General features: G+C 46.6%; 1 protein-coding gene across 1 annotated transcript in view; it reads right to left on the reverse strand.

Annotated features, from left to right (window-relative positions):
* Window positions 1-20,111, reverse strand: part of LOC132588612 (ral guanine nucleotide dissociation stimulator-like 1) — a 72,353-nt gene that overhangs the window by 34,320 nt on the left and 17,922 nt on the right. The window contains exons 3-8 of the mRNA XM_060261043.1: window positions 17,452-17,660; window positions 14,518-14,565; window positions 8,606-8,787; window positions 6,122-6,237; window positions 5,743-5,961; window positions 4,225-4,328 (exon numbers count right to left, since the gene is read on the reverse strand). Of these exons, the coding sequence (XP_060117026.1) occupies window positions 4,225-4,328; window positions 5,743-5,961; window positions 6,122-6,237; window positions 8,606-8,787; window positions 14,518-14,565; window positions 17,452-17,660 (878 nt within the window). The remainder of the gene's footprint in view (window positions 1-4,224; window positions 4,329-5,742; window positions 5,962-6,121; window positions 6,238-8,605; window positions 8,788-14,517; window positions 14,566-17,451; window positions 17,661-20,111) is intronic.

Consider the following 20,111-nt stretch of genomic DNA (forward strand, 5'->3'; position numbering starts at 1 on the left):
TGTTTTATGTTTTGGTTATTCTCCCCCTTTTTTTGTGGGGGGGAAATATTAGAAAGTTTGCCAAATCTTAAGAGTTCAGCAAAGTTCTCACAGGGAATTTGAGCAATGGAGCCCAGAAGCAAATGTGTTTTTTTTGGGGGGGGGGCAGGGGGAGAGAAAGAGCACAATAAAATTTAGAGGCTCCAGAGTGCCGCTCCTGTGAGCTCCTGACCCTAATGAGGCCTGGTCAGAATTAGGGTTGCCAATCCCCAGATGGGGGCAGGGGATCCCCCAGTTTGGAGACCCTCCCCCTGCTTCAGGGTCATCAGAAAGCGGGGGGAGGCGAGGGGAATGTCTGCTGGGAACTCTATTATTCCCTATGGAGATTTATTCCCATAGAAAATAATGGAGAATTGATCAGCGGGTGTCTGGGGCTCTGGGGGGGGCTGTTTTTTGAGGTAGAGGCACCAATTTTTCAGTACAGCATCTAGTGCCTTTCCCCAAAATATCCCCCAAGTTTCAAAACGATTGGACAAGGTGGTCCAATTCTATGAGCCCCCAAAGAAGGTGCCTCTATCCTTCAGTATTTCCAATGGAGGGAAGGCATTGAAAAAGTGTGCCGTCCCTTTAAATGTGAGGGCCAGAACTCCCTTTGGAGTTCAATTATGCTTGTTACAGCCTTGATCTTGACTCCACCCCTAATGTCTCCTGGCTCCACCCCCAAAGTTCCCAGATATTTCTTGAATTGGACCTGGCAACCCTGCAGGGCGTAAATGTCACTTGGCAGAAAGTTCCACCGGGTTGGCGCCAGGGCTGAAAAGCCCTGTCCCTAGTTGAGGATGGTTGGATGTCTCTCAGGCCAAAGACCTGTATTCAGCAGGTTCTTATCATCAGAGTGTAACACCCTTTGGGTGTATACTAGTAGAGGCGGTCCCAAAGATACTTGGGACCCTGACCATATAGGGCCTTTAAAGGTTAGTGCCGTAACCTTGAACCTGATCCGGCTCTCCATTGTGAGCCCGTGCAGCTCACAAAGCACAGGGATGGCCGCACGCAGTGCAGGAGGTCCCATAAATTGGGCTGTGCTGGCAGAAGAGGGGGAGGAACAATTTAATCCCTTATCCCTCCAGCGCCCAACATAGAGTTGCCAATCCTAAAGTGGAATACAAAAATACAAAATATTGTGCAAAAACAAACACTCTTGACTGGTGTATACAAAATTCTATTATCATGAAATGAACAGCCTACAACAGTGGGCATGCATTCATACAGTATAAATAGACAACAAACAAAAGACTCAAAACAATATTCCAGGGAGGACCCCACACAGTCTCTGAGTTATCCAAACTGAGTACTAAGACTCAATAATAAAGTTCCACAGGAGTCCCCCCGTTGCTTGTTGACTTCTGAAGGAAAAATTCTTGCCTTCACGCAAACCCCGGCTTTGATTTGCTCCTGCAGCTTCCTCGTAAGTCAACTGAAACCTCCAGCCAAGTTCTCTCTCAAATGCCCATTTTGGTATCTTAATTTGTGGCTTGGGATACCAAAGATACCAAAATGGGCGTTTGAGAGAGAACTTGGCTGGAGGTTTCAGTTGACTTACGAGGAAGCTGCAGGAGCAGTGGAACGCAATCAAAGCCGGAGTTTGCGTGAAGGCAAGAATTTTTCCTTCAGAAGTCAACAAGCAACGGGGGGATATATATACACACACACACACACACTGTGGCTAATAGCCACTGATGGACCTCTGCTCCATATTTTTATCTAACCCTTCTTGAAGGTGGCTATGCTTGTGGACGCCACCACCTCCTGTGGCAGTGAATTCCACATGTTAATCACCCTTTGGGTGAAGAAGTACTTCCTTTATTATTGAGTCTGAGTACTCAGTTTGGATAACTCAGAGACTGTGTGAAGTCCTCCCTGGAATATTGTTTTGAGACTTTTGTTTGTTGTCTAATTATACTGTATGAATGCATGCCCACTGTTGTAGGCTGTTCATTTCATGATAATAGAATTTTGTATACACCAGTCAAGAGTGTTTGTTTTTGCACACTATTTTGTATTTTTGTATTTTACATATTGTGCTGCCACTGTTCTTTTGCATTGAATCCTAAGGTGGAGGCAGGGATCCCCTGGTTTGGAGGCCCTCCCCCTGTTTCAGGGTCATTAGAAAGCGGGGGTGGGGGAGGGAAATGTCTGCAGGGCACTCCATTATTCCTTTTGAGACTGATTTCCATAGGGAATAATGGAGAATTGATCCACAGGTATCTGGGGCTCTGTGGGGCTTTTTCTTAGGTAGAGGCAACAAATTTGCCACATAGCATCCAGTGCCTCTCCTCAAAACACCCTCCAAGTTTCAAAAGGATTGGATCAGGGGGTCCAATTCTATGAGCCCCAAAAGAAGGTTGTCCCTATCCTTCATTATTTCCAATGGAGGGAAGGTATTTAAAGTTGAGCAGTCCCTATAAATGTGATGGCCAAAACTCCCTTTGGAGTTCTATAATGCTTGTCACACCCTTGTTCCTGGCTCCACCCCCAGTGTCTCCTGGCTCCACCCCCAAAGTCTCCTGGCTCTTCCCCCAAAGTCCCCAGATATTTCTTGAATTGGACTTTGCAACCCTATAAGGGATACTGGCTGTTTATCTCATTACGTATACTAAACCCATTTCCCACTATATTTTAATGTATTCTTTTTTCCCTAATGGCAAACTAGAATGATGTTTATATGTATGTTACATGTTAAAAAGTAAATTAGGTGGACAGGAAAAACCTCTGAGAAAGAAATGTCCTCATTTCAACCCAGACTTGCTAGCGATAGAGTAATTAACAGACATTTATTACCTCATTCTCCCATTCTGACATGTTCCTGTTTTATTGGTTTCCCATGCAAATGCTATCCAGACCAAATGTTCTTTCAATTTGTTAATGGCACTATTTTGCCACTGGATTCTAACTTCATACCACTTTGCATTCTAAACCACTGCCTACCAGCTCTATGTAGCTCTGCTCACTGCACCCCATCCCCTCGTCTGATGAAGTGTGCAGGCATACGAAAGCTTACATTCTGAATAAAACTTTGTTGGTATTAAAGATGATACTTGACTCCTGCTTTGTCCTACTGCTGCAGACCAACACGGCTGCCCCCTGGATCTGTAAGACACCCTGAATGCTTTACTTACACAGAAAGGTAGTAGAACAAAGTAGGAGTCAAGTGCATCTTTAAGACCAATAAAGTTTTATTCAGAACGTAAGCTTTCGTGTGCTCCAAGCACACTTCATCAGACAAGGAATCAGGTACGGGGAGCAGGGCTACATACAGCTGGTAGGCAGTGGTTTAGAATGCAAAATGGTACAAATGTAAGATTCAATGACAAAAATTAGTAAAATTAGCAAATTCAGCAAACCTTTGATCTGGGTAGCATGAGCATGCGAAAGCAATAAAACCGTAATATGTCAAAATGTGAGAATGTCTGTCAATCACTTTATTATAGAAGCCTGGGTCAAAAAGAGGGCATGACTTTCTCAGAAGTTTTTCCCATCTAATTAATTAACCTTTTAACATGTAACATACATACAGTTTGCCGTGAGAAGAAAAATCCTTTAAAATATACTGGAAGATGGGTTTAGTATACGTAATGAGATAAACAGCCAATATCCCTGTTTGAGTAGGTCGATACAGCTAAAAGAGAAATACATTGGATAGTGATGTCCTTGTCCACCTAATTTACTATTTAACATGTACACATAATTCTAGTTTGCCGTTAGAAAAAAAGGAATACAATAAAATGCAGGGGCGGCCAACGGTAGCTCTCCAGATGTTTTTGCCTACACCTCCCACCAGCCCCAGCCAGCATGGCCAATGACTGGGGCTAATGGGAGTTGTAGACAAAAAACATCTGGAGAGCTACCGTTGGCCAACCCTGAAATAGAGTGAAAACAGGTTAAGTATATGTAATGAGATAAACAGCCAATAAACCTATTTTGAGTATGTCAATTCCAAAAATTATTGTGATACACTATTCTAACAGAGAAATACATTGGAATTCTGTGGATGTATAACTATACTCAGTTACATAGCAATAGTAGGTAATTTTTAAATAAAGAACGCAGGAATGCAGGAACTAGGTCTGACCGTTTGTTCCTTTCCAAGGTGTCTCATGATCCTGTGCCCAGAGAGCACCCCTCAGAGAATCAGCAGAACAAATGCAAACCTCCATGGAAAGGAGCAGGGTGGGGGAGTCTTACTTGGAGACTTTTTCCCAGGTCTTTTTCAGCCGATAGACTGAGGTGGATTGCAGGGCAGATATTATGGCTTTCAAGGACGAGAAGTTCTTCAGGAGCCGGCATTCCTGAAATAGGAATTATTTTTAATTCAAAATGTATATTAAAATATTAATTAACCATACATATAAAATATTGAACATATGAACATATGAAGCTGCCTTATACTGAATCAGACCCTTGGTCCATCAAAGTCAGTATTGTCTACTCAGACTGGCAGCTGCTCTCCAGGGTCTCAAGGAGAATATGAGGTATTCTTCATATTCTGAGTAATCCAATACAATCATAAAATAAATGTCAACAGATTTTGAAGCTCAAACTAGACTAGTACTGTTAACTCACAATTGAGGTTATTAATATTAAGCATGTGCATAGAATAAGGTTTTGTCGAGACAAAACACTTACACATATAAACATACACACACACTCACATCCACAACAAAAAAAGGGGGGGAGGGAGAGAGCAAGTAAGGTCAGTGCAATGCTATTAAAGAAAGATATTCTGCAGTAGGCATAGAGCGGGCTGAAGAACTCATGTTCCAAGTGAGAAAAGGTTCCCATTTCAGCTCTAATGCGAGTTGTAGGCAAAAAACATCTGGAGAGCTACCGTTGGCCACCCCTGATCTAGAGGCTGGTGTGGAATTGTTTTCTGTGGCCCCAGAAGGTAGGACCAGAACCAATGGGTTAAAATTAAATCAAAAGAATTTCCGGCTCAACATTAGGAAGAACTTCCTGACCGCCAGAGTGGTTCCTCAGTGGAACAGGCTTCCGTGGCAGGTGGTGGGCTCTCCTCCCTTGGAAGTTTTTAAACAGAAGCTAGATGGCCATCTGACAGCAATGAAGATCCTGTGAATTTAGGGGGAGGTGTTTGTGAGTTTCCTGCATTGGGCCGGGGGTTGGACTAGATGACCCTGGAGGTCCCTTCCAACTCTATGATTCTATGAGTCTATGATTCTATGAGATGGGGATGTTTAGCCTGGAGAGAAGGCGGCTGAGAGGTGATAGGATCACCATCTTCAAGTACTTGAAGGGCTGTCATAGAGAGGATGGTGTGGAATTGTTTTCTGTGGCCCCAGAAAGTAGAACCAGATCCAAAGGGTTGAAATTAAATCAAAAGAGTTTCTGGCTCAGCATTAGGAAGAACTTCCTGATCATTTGAGTGGTTCCTCAGTGGAACAGGTTTCCTCAGGATTTTCCTTCCTTGGAGATTTTTAAACAGAGGCTAGATGGCCATCTGACAGCAATGAGGATCCTATGAATTTAGGGGGAGGGGTTTGTGAATTTCCGGCATTGTGCAGGGGGTTGGACTAGATGACCCTGGAGATCCCTTCCAACTCTATGATTCTATGAGTCTAACAAGTAACAACAACAACAAGGTTTGTGACGGGCTAGCTTAATTTGGGGTTTGGTCCATGGGTCACCACAAACGCCCACACTGCTTTTTTGTTAGGTTCATGCCAATCCCTGCAAATGGCTGCTTACAAGTGCAATGTTGATCCATTTTTCAATTATCCTTGCTCGTTGAGCCTTCGTTTTTACCGCCTTATTATTCAAGATGGTAGCGGTGACGCAGTTGGTCACTGCATTAAATTGGTTGATCGTGGCTCTGATGGTGGAAGCCAAATGCTGATGTTCCTTCTTGTCCCTGTTAGACCAGACACAGCCCAAGCAGTTGTGGGGTATCACTCTCTTAAACAGCTCCTAGAACAAAACCAACAGCAACAAAAAAGGCCATCAAGCAAGAGCAAAGGGGCGGCGGGGGAGGGGGGGGTGGCAAGGCTGCCTGGGGCGTTATGGGCCCTAGGGCCAGTCCTGACTGCATCTCTCCAAACCATAACCTTGAGGTGTGTTCTATACTTACGGCATCGATGAGCGTCAGTTGCTCTGCAATGAGGTCCTCTGGAAACGCAGAGAACTCTTCTGACCCCCCAGCTTCTTCTTCAAGGGCCAGCTCATCAGCTGCTATAATAGAAGGCTCTTGTGAGAACAAATGCAAATATTCTTTCGGACATTTCATTAAAGGGTCTGTGCGCATGTACATTTCCTGCAATGCTGCAAAAGCCCTGCTGTGCTGAAAACTATACTGACCGAAGAACAAACTGTGCCGTCCAAAAATTGGCTACTCGGATTATGGAAGAAACTCTGCTTTTGCGAAACGTGATTCTTTAAGCTAGCGATCACGTGAAGGAAAAATCAACCTTTCAAGCCAACCATTGTGTGTATGGACTCCTCCTTTTCTCATAAAATTGGATGATTTTCCGTTTTTAAGTGACCGAAGAAACTTTTGGAGCCATACCTCTTATTATTTTCTTTGTGCTGTATGGTACTGTGTTTGTACATTACCAGTAGAATTTGTAAATTTTGTGACTGTGTATCAATGAATGACTTCCTGTTATTATTGCTCACATTAAGAGAGAAGTGTAATTATTTGGACATCACAGTTTGTTTGTTCTTCTGTTTCCTCACTTGGCTTGTTTCTGAAAACTATACTGAAACATCACATCACTTCAGCCAATGAGTGATGCAAAAAAGGTAAAGAACCAGTCATTTCCGACTCTGGGGTGACGTCGCATCACGATGTTTTCATGGCAGACTTTTTTATGGGGTGGTTTGCCATTGCCTTCCCCAGTCATCTACACTTGCCCCCCAGCAAGCTGCGTCCTCATTTGACCGACCTCGGAAGGAGGGAAGGCTGAGTCAACCTTGAGGCAGCTACCTGAACCCAGCTTCGGCCAGGATCGAACTCAGGTCGTGAGCAGAGAGCTTCGACTGCAGTACTGCAGCTTTACCACTCTGTGCCACGGAGCGATGCAATAGATGGAGGCAAGCCGGTTTCCGACTTCAGGTGAAAAGGACACTGTGGCTTAATATCAGACGGCTGGCTCATGGCAGTGTCCTGCCTCCCTGGAAGAGAGCCAGCCAGAAACAGAGCACCCAGGAGCTTCCAGACAGCGCTCAAAAGAGGGACGGGCCGCGGGCACCCCAGGGAGAGTCCGGAGCACACATGCGCCCTGTCCGCAGCTCCCCGGGTGCTCTCAGACTGCTTCCTGGCCTTCCAGATGGCTGGGCAGGCAACTCAGAGATGCCCCAGTGAAAAGGCACCACTTTGAATGATGCCTTTTGGAGCCGGCTCCCGGCAAGCCAGGGCAACATGGGAGCAGGACGGGAATGGCAGGCAGACGTCCGCATGTGGACGTGCTTGTTTGATCCACCTGCCTCCTGTCCCCCGGGGCAACTTAAAACACTCATCTGTAAATCAATTTGGAACAAGTTTAGTATGATTGTTATTTCTGGAACACTCCAGGGGGGGGGGGGGTTGGTAGCAGGAGCTCCTTTGCCTATTAGGCTACACCAGGGCTTTTTTGGGGCAGGAAAAGCCCAGCAGGAACTAATTTGCATATTAGACCATACCCCCTGATGCTGAGCGAGCTGGAACTGCATTCCTAAAAAAAAAAAAAAAAGCCTTGGGTTACACCCCCTGTTATAGCCAATCCTCCAAGAGCTTACTGTAAGAAGAGCCCTGTAAGCTCTTGGATTGGCTACATCAGGAAGGTGTAGCCTAATATGCAAAGGAGGTGACATTCAGTGGGGGGAGGGGGGTTATCACTGATCTTTATTGCATTATTCTGCTCTCTGGGATCGTTTTGTGTCCATTTCCTACTCTTTTTCCACAAAAGCTGGCGGGGGATATTGTTAGGTCCAGCAGGAACACACAGGAACGCAGTTCCGGCTGGCTTGATGTCAGGGGGAGTGGCCTAATATGCAAATGAATCCCTGATGGGCCTTTTCTACAAAAAGCACCACGTGAAACAGTGGTGACACCAGGGGTGTGTGGCCTAATATGCAAATGAGTTCCCCGCTGGGCTTTTTCTACCAGAAAAGCCCTCGTTAGATCCATTCCACACCAGTTCCAATAGCCTTCTAGCTATGCTAATTATGCCCAAAGGAAATGTTCTGTCTTGGGAAGGGGTAGGCTTACCAGACTTGTCAGCACATACAGCATTCCGGTGTCGCTACCGCTCACAATCGCTTCGATGGCTCTTTAACTCGATAAATGTAAATTTGCCTATTGTACGTCCCCAGCTCAGCCCCTCAGATAGGAAAAAAACCCCAGCCACAGACGTTTCCCTTTGTTACGACAGCAGCTAAGAAACAAAATCTCATGACCTAAATGCCCCAATCCCAAAAGAGCGGCTATTCAGTACACAATCCACTGTGGCTGATGATGCCATTTAGCCCAACCCAAAACCAGACCATTCTGGAGAGAAGCAATTCGACTATATGTAGCATTTGACTTCAAAAAATGATTCTCGCCTTCTGGGATAAGTACGGACACTACACTTACTGTCAGACACCGGTTCTCGTTCCGCCTGCTCCAGCAGTTGCATTGCCTTTTTTTCTACACTGGAATCAGGCATGTTAAGAGCCAGGAAATCTAACAGTTTCCTCAGAGAGACGTTGGCGGGTGGCTCCAGGAAATCATCTGGATACCGTTCCAGCCAGGCCGTTAGGACGGAAGTTATTGCCCTGAGGGGGGAAAAAATTCCACACACATTTTGAAAAGTTAGATACATCACCCAGTCTCATCCTATACCCCAGTGAGCCTCAGCTTCCACTGTGTGTGTCGTGTTTCCGCAAGCCACTTCCAACTTATTTATTTATTTATTTATTTATTTATATTAAGATTTATACCCCGCCCCTCTCACCTAAGTGTCTCAGGGCGGCTTACAACATAATAATTCAAACAACTTCAGTTTAAAACATTTAAAAATACAATTAAACCATAAATTAATAAAAACAAGATAGAATAAAACCGGCGGCCTATAGATACATTTTATTCCATCCAAGATATTTTTAATTGTCAGTTAATGTCATAGGCCTGCCGGAAGAGGACTGTCTTACAGGCCCTGCGGAATTGCCCTAGATCCCACAGGGCCCGCACCTCTTCCGGCAGCTGGTTCCACCAATAAAGTGCCGTTATTGAGAAGGCCCGATCCCTGGTGGATTTTAGACGGGCCTCCTTTGGCCCGGGGACTACCAACAGGTTTTGTGAACCTGAGCGTAGTACTCTCTGGGGAACGTGTGGGGAGAGACGGTCCCTAAGGTAGGCAGGTCCTAGGCCATATAGGGCTTTAAAGGTAATGACCAACACCTTGTACCGGACTCGGAATATTACTGGCAGCCAGTGCAGACCCTGGAGCCCCGGCCGAATGTGCTCCCATCTTGGGAGCCCTAATAACAGCCGGGCAGCAGCGTTCTGCACTAACTGCAGTTTCCGGGTCCGGCACAAGGGTAGCCCCATGTAGAGGGCATTACAGTAGTCCAGCCTCGAGGTGACCGTAGCATGAATCACTGTTGCCAGGTCGTCACGTTCCTGGCATGCCTCCATGGTATGCCTCCATGGGGTGGGGGTGGGGTGGGGGTTCAAGGGGAGAGGCATCCAGCTGCAGTTTGCCATTGCCTGGTGGTTTCTCATCCAAATGCTAGCCAGGGATGACTCTGCTTAGCTTCTAAGATCTGAACAGATTAGGCTAGCCTTCTGCTTCCATAGACCGATGAAATATTATTAGGGCCCAAGCTTCCATCTAAGGAGGAAACCGGTGTTTTCCCAAGAGCCTGAAACGGAGGAGGTAACGCCTTGCCATTGCTCCACTCGCTGGAATGGCCTTGGGTCAGTCACAGCTCTCGTAGGAGTTGTCCTTGAAAAGGCAGCTGCTATAAGAACTCTCTCACAGGGAGTCTGTTGTTGAGGGGGGGGGGGAGGTAAAGGAGATTGTGACCGCTCTGAGACGCTGAGATTCAGAGTATAGGGCGGGAGATAAATCCAATACCAATATCTTCAATATCATTATAAACTGCTTTAAAGAACCCAGTATAAATGCATTTTGTGTCAGTTTTTTTTTTTAAATACCCCACATGTAAAGGATAAGGAATGTCATGTGTATGATTTTTGGATTGTGACAAGAGGTGCAAGCCTTCGAAGATTCCCTCCGGATCCCTTTCTTGGCCACGCAGAGGGTTCAGTTAGACTGAATCTGCGCCCTTGCGGGAGAGAGCTGGCAGCTGCAGCAAACTAATCTTGCAGTGGATTTGAGGTGCAGATAGAGAGATTCAGAGTCTGAGCAGAAATTGGGGGAAGAGAGCTGAGGCAAGACTTTCTGGCAGCTGTGAGATTCTTGGAAGTCATCTTATCTTGGCTATTGCTGATAGAAAAACGCTCTCCCCAGGAGCCAGTGTGAGGAAAACCACAACAGACATCCTGTGAGGTGGGTGGGGCTGGAGAGGGCTCTTACAGCAGCTGCCCTTTCAAGGACAGAGTCTCAGAACGGCCTACAATCTCCTTTACCTTCTTCCCCCACAACAAACACCCTGTGAGGTGGGTGGGGCTGGAGAGGGCTCTCAAAGCAGCTGCCCTTTCAAGGACAGAGTCTCAGAACGGCCTACAATCTCCTTTACCTTCTTCCCCCACAACAAACACCCTGTGAGGTGGGTGGGGCTGGAGAGGGCTCTCAAAGCAGCTGCCCTTTCAAGGACAGAGTCTCAGAGCGGCCTACAATCTCCTTTACCTTCCTCCCCCACAACAGAAACCCTGTGAGGTGGGTGGGGCTGGAGAGGGCTCTCACAGCAGCTGCCCTTTCAAGGACAGAGTCTCAGAACGGCCTACAATCTCCTTTACCTTCTTCCCCCACAACAAACACCCTGTGAGGTGAGTGGGGCTGGAGAGGGCTCTCACAGCAGCTGCCCTTTCAAGGACAGAGTCTCAGAGTGGCCTACAATCTCCTTTACCTTCCTCCCCCACAACAGACACCCTGTGAGGTGGGTGGGGCTGGAGAGGGCTCTCACAGCAGCTGCCCTTTCAAGGACAGAGTCTCAGAACGGCCTACAATCTCCTTTACCTTCCTCCCCCACAACAGACACCCTGTGAGGTGGGTGGGGCTGGAGAGGGCTCTCACAGCAGCTGCCCTTTCAAGGACAGAGGCTCAGAGTGGCTTACAATCTCCTTTCCCTTCCTCCCCCACAACAGACACCCTGTGAGGTGGGTGGGGCTGGACAGGGCTGCCCTTTCAAGGACAACTCTGTGGGAGCTATGGCTGACCCAAGGCCATTCCAGCAGCTGCAAGTGGAGGAGTGGGGAATCAAACCCAGTTTACCCAGATAAGAGTCCGCACACTTAACCACTATACCAAACTGGCCCTCACCAGTTTGTCTACACTGATTAATTACAGTTACTTGACTTCTTGCCTCCCCTCCTCCCTCCATTTGGTTCTTGGAACTATTAAATAAAGAAGAACTGTTTGTAAATTGAATGAGGAGACCTTTTTTCATGCAGCAAATAGCTCACAGCCCATAGCCAGTTGTTGAAGAGTTTTATTTGAATGGGTTCCTGGAGTGGCAACCTTCTTTACTCCACACTCTCCCCACCCATCCACCCAACCAAACTCAAGTAAATAAACCCCAAGCAGGATAGAACTCAGCTTGTAAACAGAATAAATAAGCAAACTAACAAACCATGTTGAAGGCAGTCATGAGTTCCAGAAAAAACCAAAATGGAACCAATATGACTCCAACGCCACAACCGCCTCTCATAAGGAGCAAAAAATGTCCATCACCCCCACCCCACCCCCTCACCCTCCCGCCCATCCAATAATTTCCTATCTCTATGTATTTTAATTATTTAAGATTAGGCTATTTAAATGACTGTAAAAGAATAGGTCCTGGATCTAATTGAATTTTTGGACTCCACGAAGGACAACTCTGTGGGACTCCACTTTTTGGACTCCACTTTTCTATACCTTAAAGAGTCTCAAAATGGCTCACAATCACCTTTCCCTTCCTCTCCCCACAGCAGGCACCTAGTGAGGTAGATGGGGCTGAGAGAGTTCTGAGAGAACTGTGACTGGCCCAAGGTCACCCAGCAGGATTTGTGTGGAGGAGGAGCAGGGATTCAAACCCGGTTCTCCAATTTAGAGTCCGCCACTCTCTTAACCACTACACTACACTGGTCCTATGCCTGAGGATGTTCTGTCATAGAAGAAAAGCAGGTTTAAAATATCATAAGTAAATAAAATACAGGCATACTTGATAATGTCAATGTGTTTATGGAAGGAAGGAAGGAAGGAAGGAAGGAAGGAAGGAAGGAAGGAAGGAAGGAAGGAAGAAAGAAAGAAAGAAAGAAAGAAAGAAAGAAAGAAAGAAAGAAAGAAAGAAAGAAAGAAAGAAAGAAAGAAAGAAAGAAAGAAAGAAAGAAAGAAAGAAAGAAAGAAAGAAAGAAAGAAAGAAAGAAAGAAAGAAAGAAAGAAAGAAAGAAAGAAAGAAAGAAAGAAAGAAAGAAAGAATAGATCAAAATAGATCCAAGCACACAGCCGTGTTGGTCTGAAGCAGTTGAACAAAGCAGGAGTCAAGTGGCACCTTTAAGACCAACCAATTTTTGTTTTGAACATAAGCTTTCGTGTGCTCTTAAGCACACTTCATCAGACGAGGAATTATTTAGAGTATCTAATGAGAATTTTGCTCTAGTGTTGTGGCATGATTGGGAAGTCAAGCGTTCTTTTTTGTGTCTTTTTTGTTGCTTTGCTTGGTGTAGCCAGATTGAGTGAAGAAGCAGGTGGTATTCCTCACTGAGATCTGAAGCGTGTAAGAATCTGTTTTGGGAAGAAATTCATAACTCCCTTGCGGAGATCAGTGATAACGTAAGTCTGCCTCTGTGAGTTTTGCTGTAATTGGCTTCAAGACACAATGCTTTTGCAGGACTTCTGGGTGGTAAATCAGGGGAAACTTGGATATGTATTGTCTTTATACTCAAGTCCATCATTTATTCTTGCCTCCTGTAGTGGTTTTCTTTTAACTCTCATATCTGCAACCACTGTGTTAATGTCTCTTGGACCTTGTTCTCACCATTTTCAAGTGGCCCTATTTGCAAGCTTTCAATCTATAAGGCGTGACTCCATCTCCCAGCCGCAGGGCTTTAGAGAGCCATGTTGCGATAAATCAAGCTAGATTTTCTGATTCTTCCACCTGTTCTGCAAATCCTCATAATTTCATATTTCATTCTTTGATTTTGCTCTCTTGAGAAAGCATTTTTTCAGACACCCAGCCTTTGTGAGCTTGTAGCTTCTGCATCCCTTCTTGGTGTGTCTGGCATCTCTCCATAGCCGTTTCTGTTGTTTGAGATGTTTCTTTTAGAGTAGTTTGAGTGGAGTTTAATAATAATAATAATATATTTTATTTATATCCTGCCCTCCCCGCCGAAGAAAGCTCAGGGCGGCTCACAACATATAAAAATTACAAATTACAATATAAAAACTTATCTCAGTACGATATAAATAGTTTGTTAATTAAAATCATTATAATTAAAACCATCAAATTTACAATTAAGCTAACATTTACAGTGCTATATTCTAGATGTTTTCCTCTAGTGGAGATGTTCTAGATGTTCTCCTCAGTGATGGCCAGATATAGTAGACTAAATCCAGATTGTTCTTTCTGGGTGAACTTCTGACAAATGGGCAACTGGCCGCATTATGTTGTTCACCAAGGCATAAAAGAAAAAGGACCCTCAGTTTTTGTTATTTTCATGCCACACTTGGCACATTTCTTGAATAAAAAACATTTTGAGGAAGATTTCTTTTACCTTGATCAAATTGAAGACTATCTTTCTCAAGTAATGGCTAAAGGAGAACTGAGGGAGGATGTGGAGCCCATCCCGCAGATCATGTTACCATTTAGGAGGGACAACAGTTTATCAATGTCTGGTTGCAAGGGGCTCCTTCCACTCTGTTACTATGATGTGAAGAAGTCTTCTGGTGGGTGGCGGGCGACTGTGAAAATCCTACGTAGAACTGCATAAGATGATGATGAATTTCCCTTATCTCGAGGAATCCTACAGCATTGTGGGATGCCACTTCCAGGTTCTGTTATTCCAGTCTTTACCCCTGAAGTCCAGCTCATTTAACAGTATTGAATCCAAAAATAAAAATTACCAAGACTTTACACTTCCCCTTTACAGACTACTCATTGTATCTAACTATAAGCTCCAGGAGGACTGGCTACATCAAGGGGCTGTGGCTTAATATGCAAAGCAGTTCTTGCTACAAAAAATAGGTACACTTATGACAAAATTGCTATCTCTGTTTTGTGCCTTACGGAGATTGGCACAGAGTTTTCTAAGGAGAAAGGGACTCCTCCTTTTCTTAATACTGAATCCAGAATGTGATATATATATATATATTTTGCTGTTCACAGAAAAGTGAGACTTACTTCTCGACTTCACTTTTGTCCTCCGCAGATGCTTCCATGTTTTCATATCTAAACACAACAGGAAAATGTAGAATTCAGGCCGTGGTGAAAAATATAGAGGGGGAGGGGGGGAGCTTTGGCTAAATAATTAGATGTTATCAAGAACTTGATGGGTGACCAATTACTACTACATTTTTAACACCCTAGATCATGGGCGGCCAAACTTGCTTAATGTAAAAGCCACATAGAATAAACGTCAGATGTTTGAGAGCCACAAGACACAAACGTCAGATGTCAGACGTCAGCCCCTAGGCATTCTGGGTATGATGTCATACAACCTTCTCTTGCTATGGTCTGCGAAGAAATTTTGTCTCACTGGGCAGAGAATAGGCATGAATGGGAGAAGTCAATTCAATTCCTTTCCAGACTTACCTCAGCCCACCTTCATGCAAATGCGTATAGGTCTAGATCAGTGGTGTCAAAGATAAAGGCCGGGGCTAAATCAGGCCCCAGGAAGGTTCCCATCAGGCCCTTGAGCAAGTCTGCTCCCTTCTCCCTCTCTCTTGCTTCCTTCTGTGTCACAGTTTCCTTTGCCAGGCTTGCTCAATCGCACAGGAGCTACAGAGCAAAACCTCTATTTTCTCCATTGGCTGAAGCTCCTCCCTTGAAGAGGAAGGGGGTGGAGGGAGAGCTTGCTTTGCCAGGCTCTCTCAATTGCACAGCAGAGCTACTGAGGCAAGCCTCTCTTCCTTCTATTGGACGAGGCTCTTCCCCCTCCTCGTCCCCTGGGGAGGGAGGGAAAGGGCCAGCACTTCCTTTGCCCAGTTCCCTCAGTCCCATGAGAGAGATGCAAAGAAAGCACCTCTTTAAAAAAAGAAAAAGGAATCACCTCTATGTCCTTTATAAAGTTTGAATCTTTGCTTCTTGGTATTCTGTTTTATGACCCACTTGCCCTGGCCCAACAAGGTCTCATTTATCTCAGATCTGGCCCTCATATCAAATGAGTTTGACACCCCTGGCCCACATCATGGGATGGTTAAGCTCTCCCCTTGGCTTCAAGCAGGAAGCAGAGATTTGGAGGAATTCAATGCCAGGAAGGACATTTCTGGAGACTTCAGGAAGTGCTTTTTAGGGATGTGCAAAAAAAAAAAAAATTCGGAAGTGCACGGATTCGGAAGTACACGGGGAAAAAAATTTCGGATTCCCCCTGTACTGCTGAATGCCGTATTCGGAATAGCCGCATATACGGTAATGCGCGGCTATTTCCGAATATACGGCCCTATTATACCCTATGGGCCATTGAAATCAATGGCAAATAGGGTATATTTGAAGCCGCCTGGAGGGGAGGGGGTTTGAGGGAGAGCCCCCAAATTTGCAGGGGACCTGCAAGGGACTCTCCCCTACAACCCCCCCAAGTCCCAAAAAGATTGGGCCAGGGGGTCCCATTCCAGGGGCACCCAAAGAGGGTGCCCCTATTCCATCATTATACCCTATGGGCCATTGAAATCAATGGCAAATAGGGTATAATTGAAGCCGCCTGGAGGGGAGGGGGTTTGAGGGAGAGCCCCCAAACTTGCAGGGGACCTGCAGGGGACTCTCCCCTACAACCCCCCCAAGTCCCAAAAAGATTGGGCCAGGGGGTCCCTGTCTTTGGGCTCCCCAAAAGGCCCATTGCCAACAATGATGGGGAAAGCCCAATTAGCCACTTCCTCCACTACAATTGCTGTGGGGAAAGTGGCTCTGGCCAGAGGGGGGTTTGAGGGAGAGGCCCCAAAACTGCAGGGCAGCTTCAGGGGACTACCCAGCATGCAACCCCCCTGGCCCCAAAAGACAGCACCCATCTGTGGGCACCCCAAAAGGAACACTGCTCCCAATGGTGAGAAAAAACCAATTAGAGCCACTTCCTCACTGCAATTGTCGTGGGAAAAGTGGCTCTGGGGAGCAGGAGGTTTTGAGGAGAGCCCCCCAAACTGCTGTGCAGCTTCAGGGGACTGTCCCACACAAAACCCACAAGGCCAAAAAAAAATTGGACCAGGGGGTCCAATTCCTGGGGCACCCAAAGCCAAACCTAACTTCACACCAGAGAATCTCTATAGGCCCCAAATGCACTACATCCCTCTATCTAATCTATGAACCCTGCAGGCCTGGCACCAATAAAAACCCAGTTGCCAACGTCGTGGCAGTACAAAACACAATCTGCTCAAGGTCTGCTCTGCAGACCTGGCTGCAGCAAACCCAGATGCCAGCTCTCCAGCCCTGCCCCAAACAACACGGGGAGAGCTGGCAAACCACAAAAAGCCTGCTGCCTCTGGGTCTCTCACCCAGGTGCCAGCTTCCCTGCCCCAAACAACACAATCTACAGGTGCCAGCTCTCCAGCCCTGCCCCGAACAACACGGGGAGAGCTGGCAAACCACAAAAAGCCTGCTGCCTCTGGGTCTCTCACCCAGGTGCCAGCTTCCCTGCCCCAAACAACACAATCTACAGGTGCCAGCTCTCCAGCCCTGCCCCGAACAACATGGGGAGAGCTGGCAAACCACAAAAAGCCTGCTGCCTCTGGGTCTCTCACCCAGGTGCCAGCTTCCCTGCCCCAAACAACACAACTCTAGTCTCTCAAACAAGAGAAGTGGTGGACCACCACACCTAGCTCAACATCATTCTGCAACACAAAGCAAGAAGCATTTTGACTTACCTTGAGTGATGGATGGTTGGCTGGTCCCGGCCAAATCAGTCAACAAACCCCCCCCCCAGCCCCCCCAACCCCACACCAAGAAAGTGACAACAGGAAAAAAAGGCCAAGCAAAGCAACTCAAGATTTTAAAAAGTGGCCTTTCACCAATAAGAAAACTCAGGCCAAATCAGTCAACAACAACACCCCCACCCCTAAAACCAGAACCAGAAAAGGGGGACAAAACAATGAAAATTAGGTTGCTTTCTTCTCATTTTTTTTATCTTACCTGTCGAGGAGGAGGTTCAGGACGTCTGCAGTGGACGCAAACCCCCTGTATGTGGACAAAAAAACATTGACGTAGTTGACGTCATTGGTGGTAGAAGGTGTTATTAAGGCCTCCATAAGCTTGTCCAAAGTCCCCGCTATGATCTTCCGTATTTTGAACATTCCATCTGTGCACAATATATGTTCTGGAGGCTGTTTGTCCTCCTCAACCTGTGAAAGGAGCAGTAGAAACAGGAGGGAAGTTAATTTCCCCAAACGGGAAGAAAGAGACTGCTCTGCAACCAGGAGTTCTGCCACCTGAGGCAGAACCCTGACGTGCGCCCCGCCCCCTCCCCCCCATGAGGGAAAATTTTTGCACATGTGAAAAAGTGTGCACACAGTGTGATAATGTCACCCAGAGACAATGTCATCACGTCAATCACTGAAGCGCTGTTGTTTCTCAGTGCTGAGGGGCGGGAGAATCCTTCCGACCCTCAGCGCCGAGAAACAATGAACCGCGCTTTCAGGCTTCGGTGTTCTCTGAGGAGGATGCAAATCCCTGAAAGAGCCGTTGTTTCTCGGCGCTGAGGTTTGGAAGGGATTCCCCCGCCCCTCAGTGCCGAGAAACAACAACCGGCGCTTTCGGGCTTCGGTGTTCTCCGAGGAGGATGCTGAGGCCTGGAAGAGCCGTTGTTTCTTGGCACTGAGGGTCAGAAGGGATTCCCCCACCCCTCAGCGCTGAGAAACAATGAACAGCGCTTTCAAGCGTCGGCATTCTCCGACTTCAGAGAATGCTGAAGCTTGAAAGCGCAGTTGTTTCTCGGTGCTGAGGGGTAGGGGAATCCTTCCGACCCTTCAGCGCCGAGAAACAACAAGTTGTGCTATCAAGCTTCGGTGTTCTCCAAGTTCGGAGAACACTGAAGCCTGAAAGCACCATTGGAGGCTCAGGGATGGTGCAAGCAGGGAGAGGGCACCCGCCCTGCGATGCTGTTGGCAGCTGGTGCTTTAGGCAATTGCCTAGGTTGCCTACTCCCACACGCCAGCCCTGTCTGCAACTGAAGACAGTTTGATGGCCCAGGAATGGAAGCAGCCGGTTCTTCTGTAAGATGCCTAAATGGGAGGTTGCCCAAGGACCCTCTCAAAGCAGCTCCAGCATTATCAGAGGAAAGGTAAAAATAAATACATTTGTCACAACTTACCTTTCATTTCCATTAACATATGGGAGGATTTTTTAAAAAAAAAACTTGATATTTTTAATTTGATACCCAGAATGTTCTGCACAAAGGGCAGAACGTGATCAAAAACGGCAGCCGATATCTCATCCCCCCCCCCTCCTTCCTCTCTCTAAGAACACATAACAATGAAAGATGTCGTGGCATGGGTTGGATCTAGGATTCTACAGTACCAGAAGGATTACAGATGGTAGAACATGAAAGGAAAAGAATTAATGACACCTAATACACTTTTTAGGAAGAAGAAGCCTGCGGATTTATACCCCACCCTTCTCTCTGAATCAGAGACACAGAGCGGCTTGCAATCTCCTTTATCTTCCTCCCCCACAACAGACACCCTGTGAGGTGGGTGGGGCAGAGAGGGCTCTCACAGAAGCTGCCCTTTCAAGGACAGAGTCTAAGAGCGGCTCACAATCTCCTTTACCTTCCTCCCCCACAACAGATACCCTGTGAGGTGGGTGGGGCTGAGACGGCTCTCACAGAAGCTGCCCTTTCAAGGACAGAGTCGCAGAGCGGCTCACAATCTCCTTTACCTTCCTCCTCCACAACAGACACCCTGTGAGGTGGATGGGGTTGAGATGGCTCTCACAGAAGCTGCCCTTTCAAGGACAGAGTCGCAGAGCGGCTCACAATCTCCTTTATCTTCCTCCCCCACAACAGACACCCTGTGAGGTGGGTGGGGCTGAGAGGGCTCTCACAGCAGCTGCCCTTTCAAGGACAGAGTCGCAGAGCGGCTCACAATCTCCTTTACCTTCCTCCTCCACAACAGACACCCTGTGAGGTGGTTGGGGCTGAGACGGCTCTCACAGAAACTGCCCTTTCAAGGACAACTCCTGTGATACCTATGGCTAACCCAAGGCCATTCCAGCAGGTGCAAGTGGAGGAGTGGGGAATCAAACCTGGTTCTCCTAGGTCAGAGTCCATGCACTTAACCACTACACCAAACTGGCTCCAATTCATGTATGTGTGCTTATTATTTTCTCCAAGTATATACTTCTAATACAACCATTCAAGTATACATTCATACAAAACCTAACTCCCACTGGATGTGGAAATGTCTAGCCCCCCCTCCTCTCCCTAAGAACACGTAGCAATGAAAGATGCCATGGCATAATCCTGCCAACAGGGTTAAACTGGCTCAGTTGGACTTTTCCACCTTTCTTCCATTGCTGTAGTCCACTGAGAGAAGAGGCCCTCCCCCCTCCCCTACATTCTGCTTCTGGAGGTCAACAAACCCCTAGGAACAGAATGGGAGCAACCCCGTTAAAACTGCTCATTCCTCCTCCACCAACAGAAATTCCTTTGCAGAAGGAATTTTTAAAAGCTACTGCACTTCAGAAGTTTAAGCAAAGACACATGCAGGCAGTAGAACGGCAGTGACCGTTTAAAAGATGAAGGCACTGTATCAGTTTCCCATTTTTCTTTAAAATGTAGAATAGGAACAGTTGCT

Source organism: Heteronotia binoei, chromosome 20 (genome assembly GCF_032191835.1).
Source record: "Heteronotia binoei isolate CCM8104 ecotype False Entrance Well chromosome 20, APGP_CSIRO_Hbin_v1, whole genome shotgun sequence".
In the NCBI taxonomy this organism is placed as follows: domain Eukaryota; kingdom Metazoa; phylum Chordata; class Lepidosauria; order Squamata; family Gekkonidae; genus Heteronotia; species Heteronotia binoei.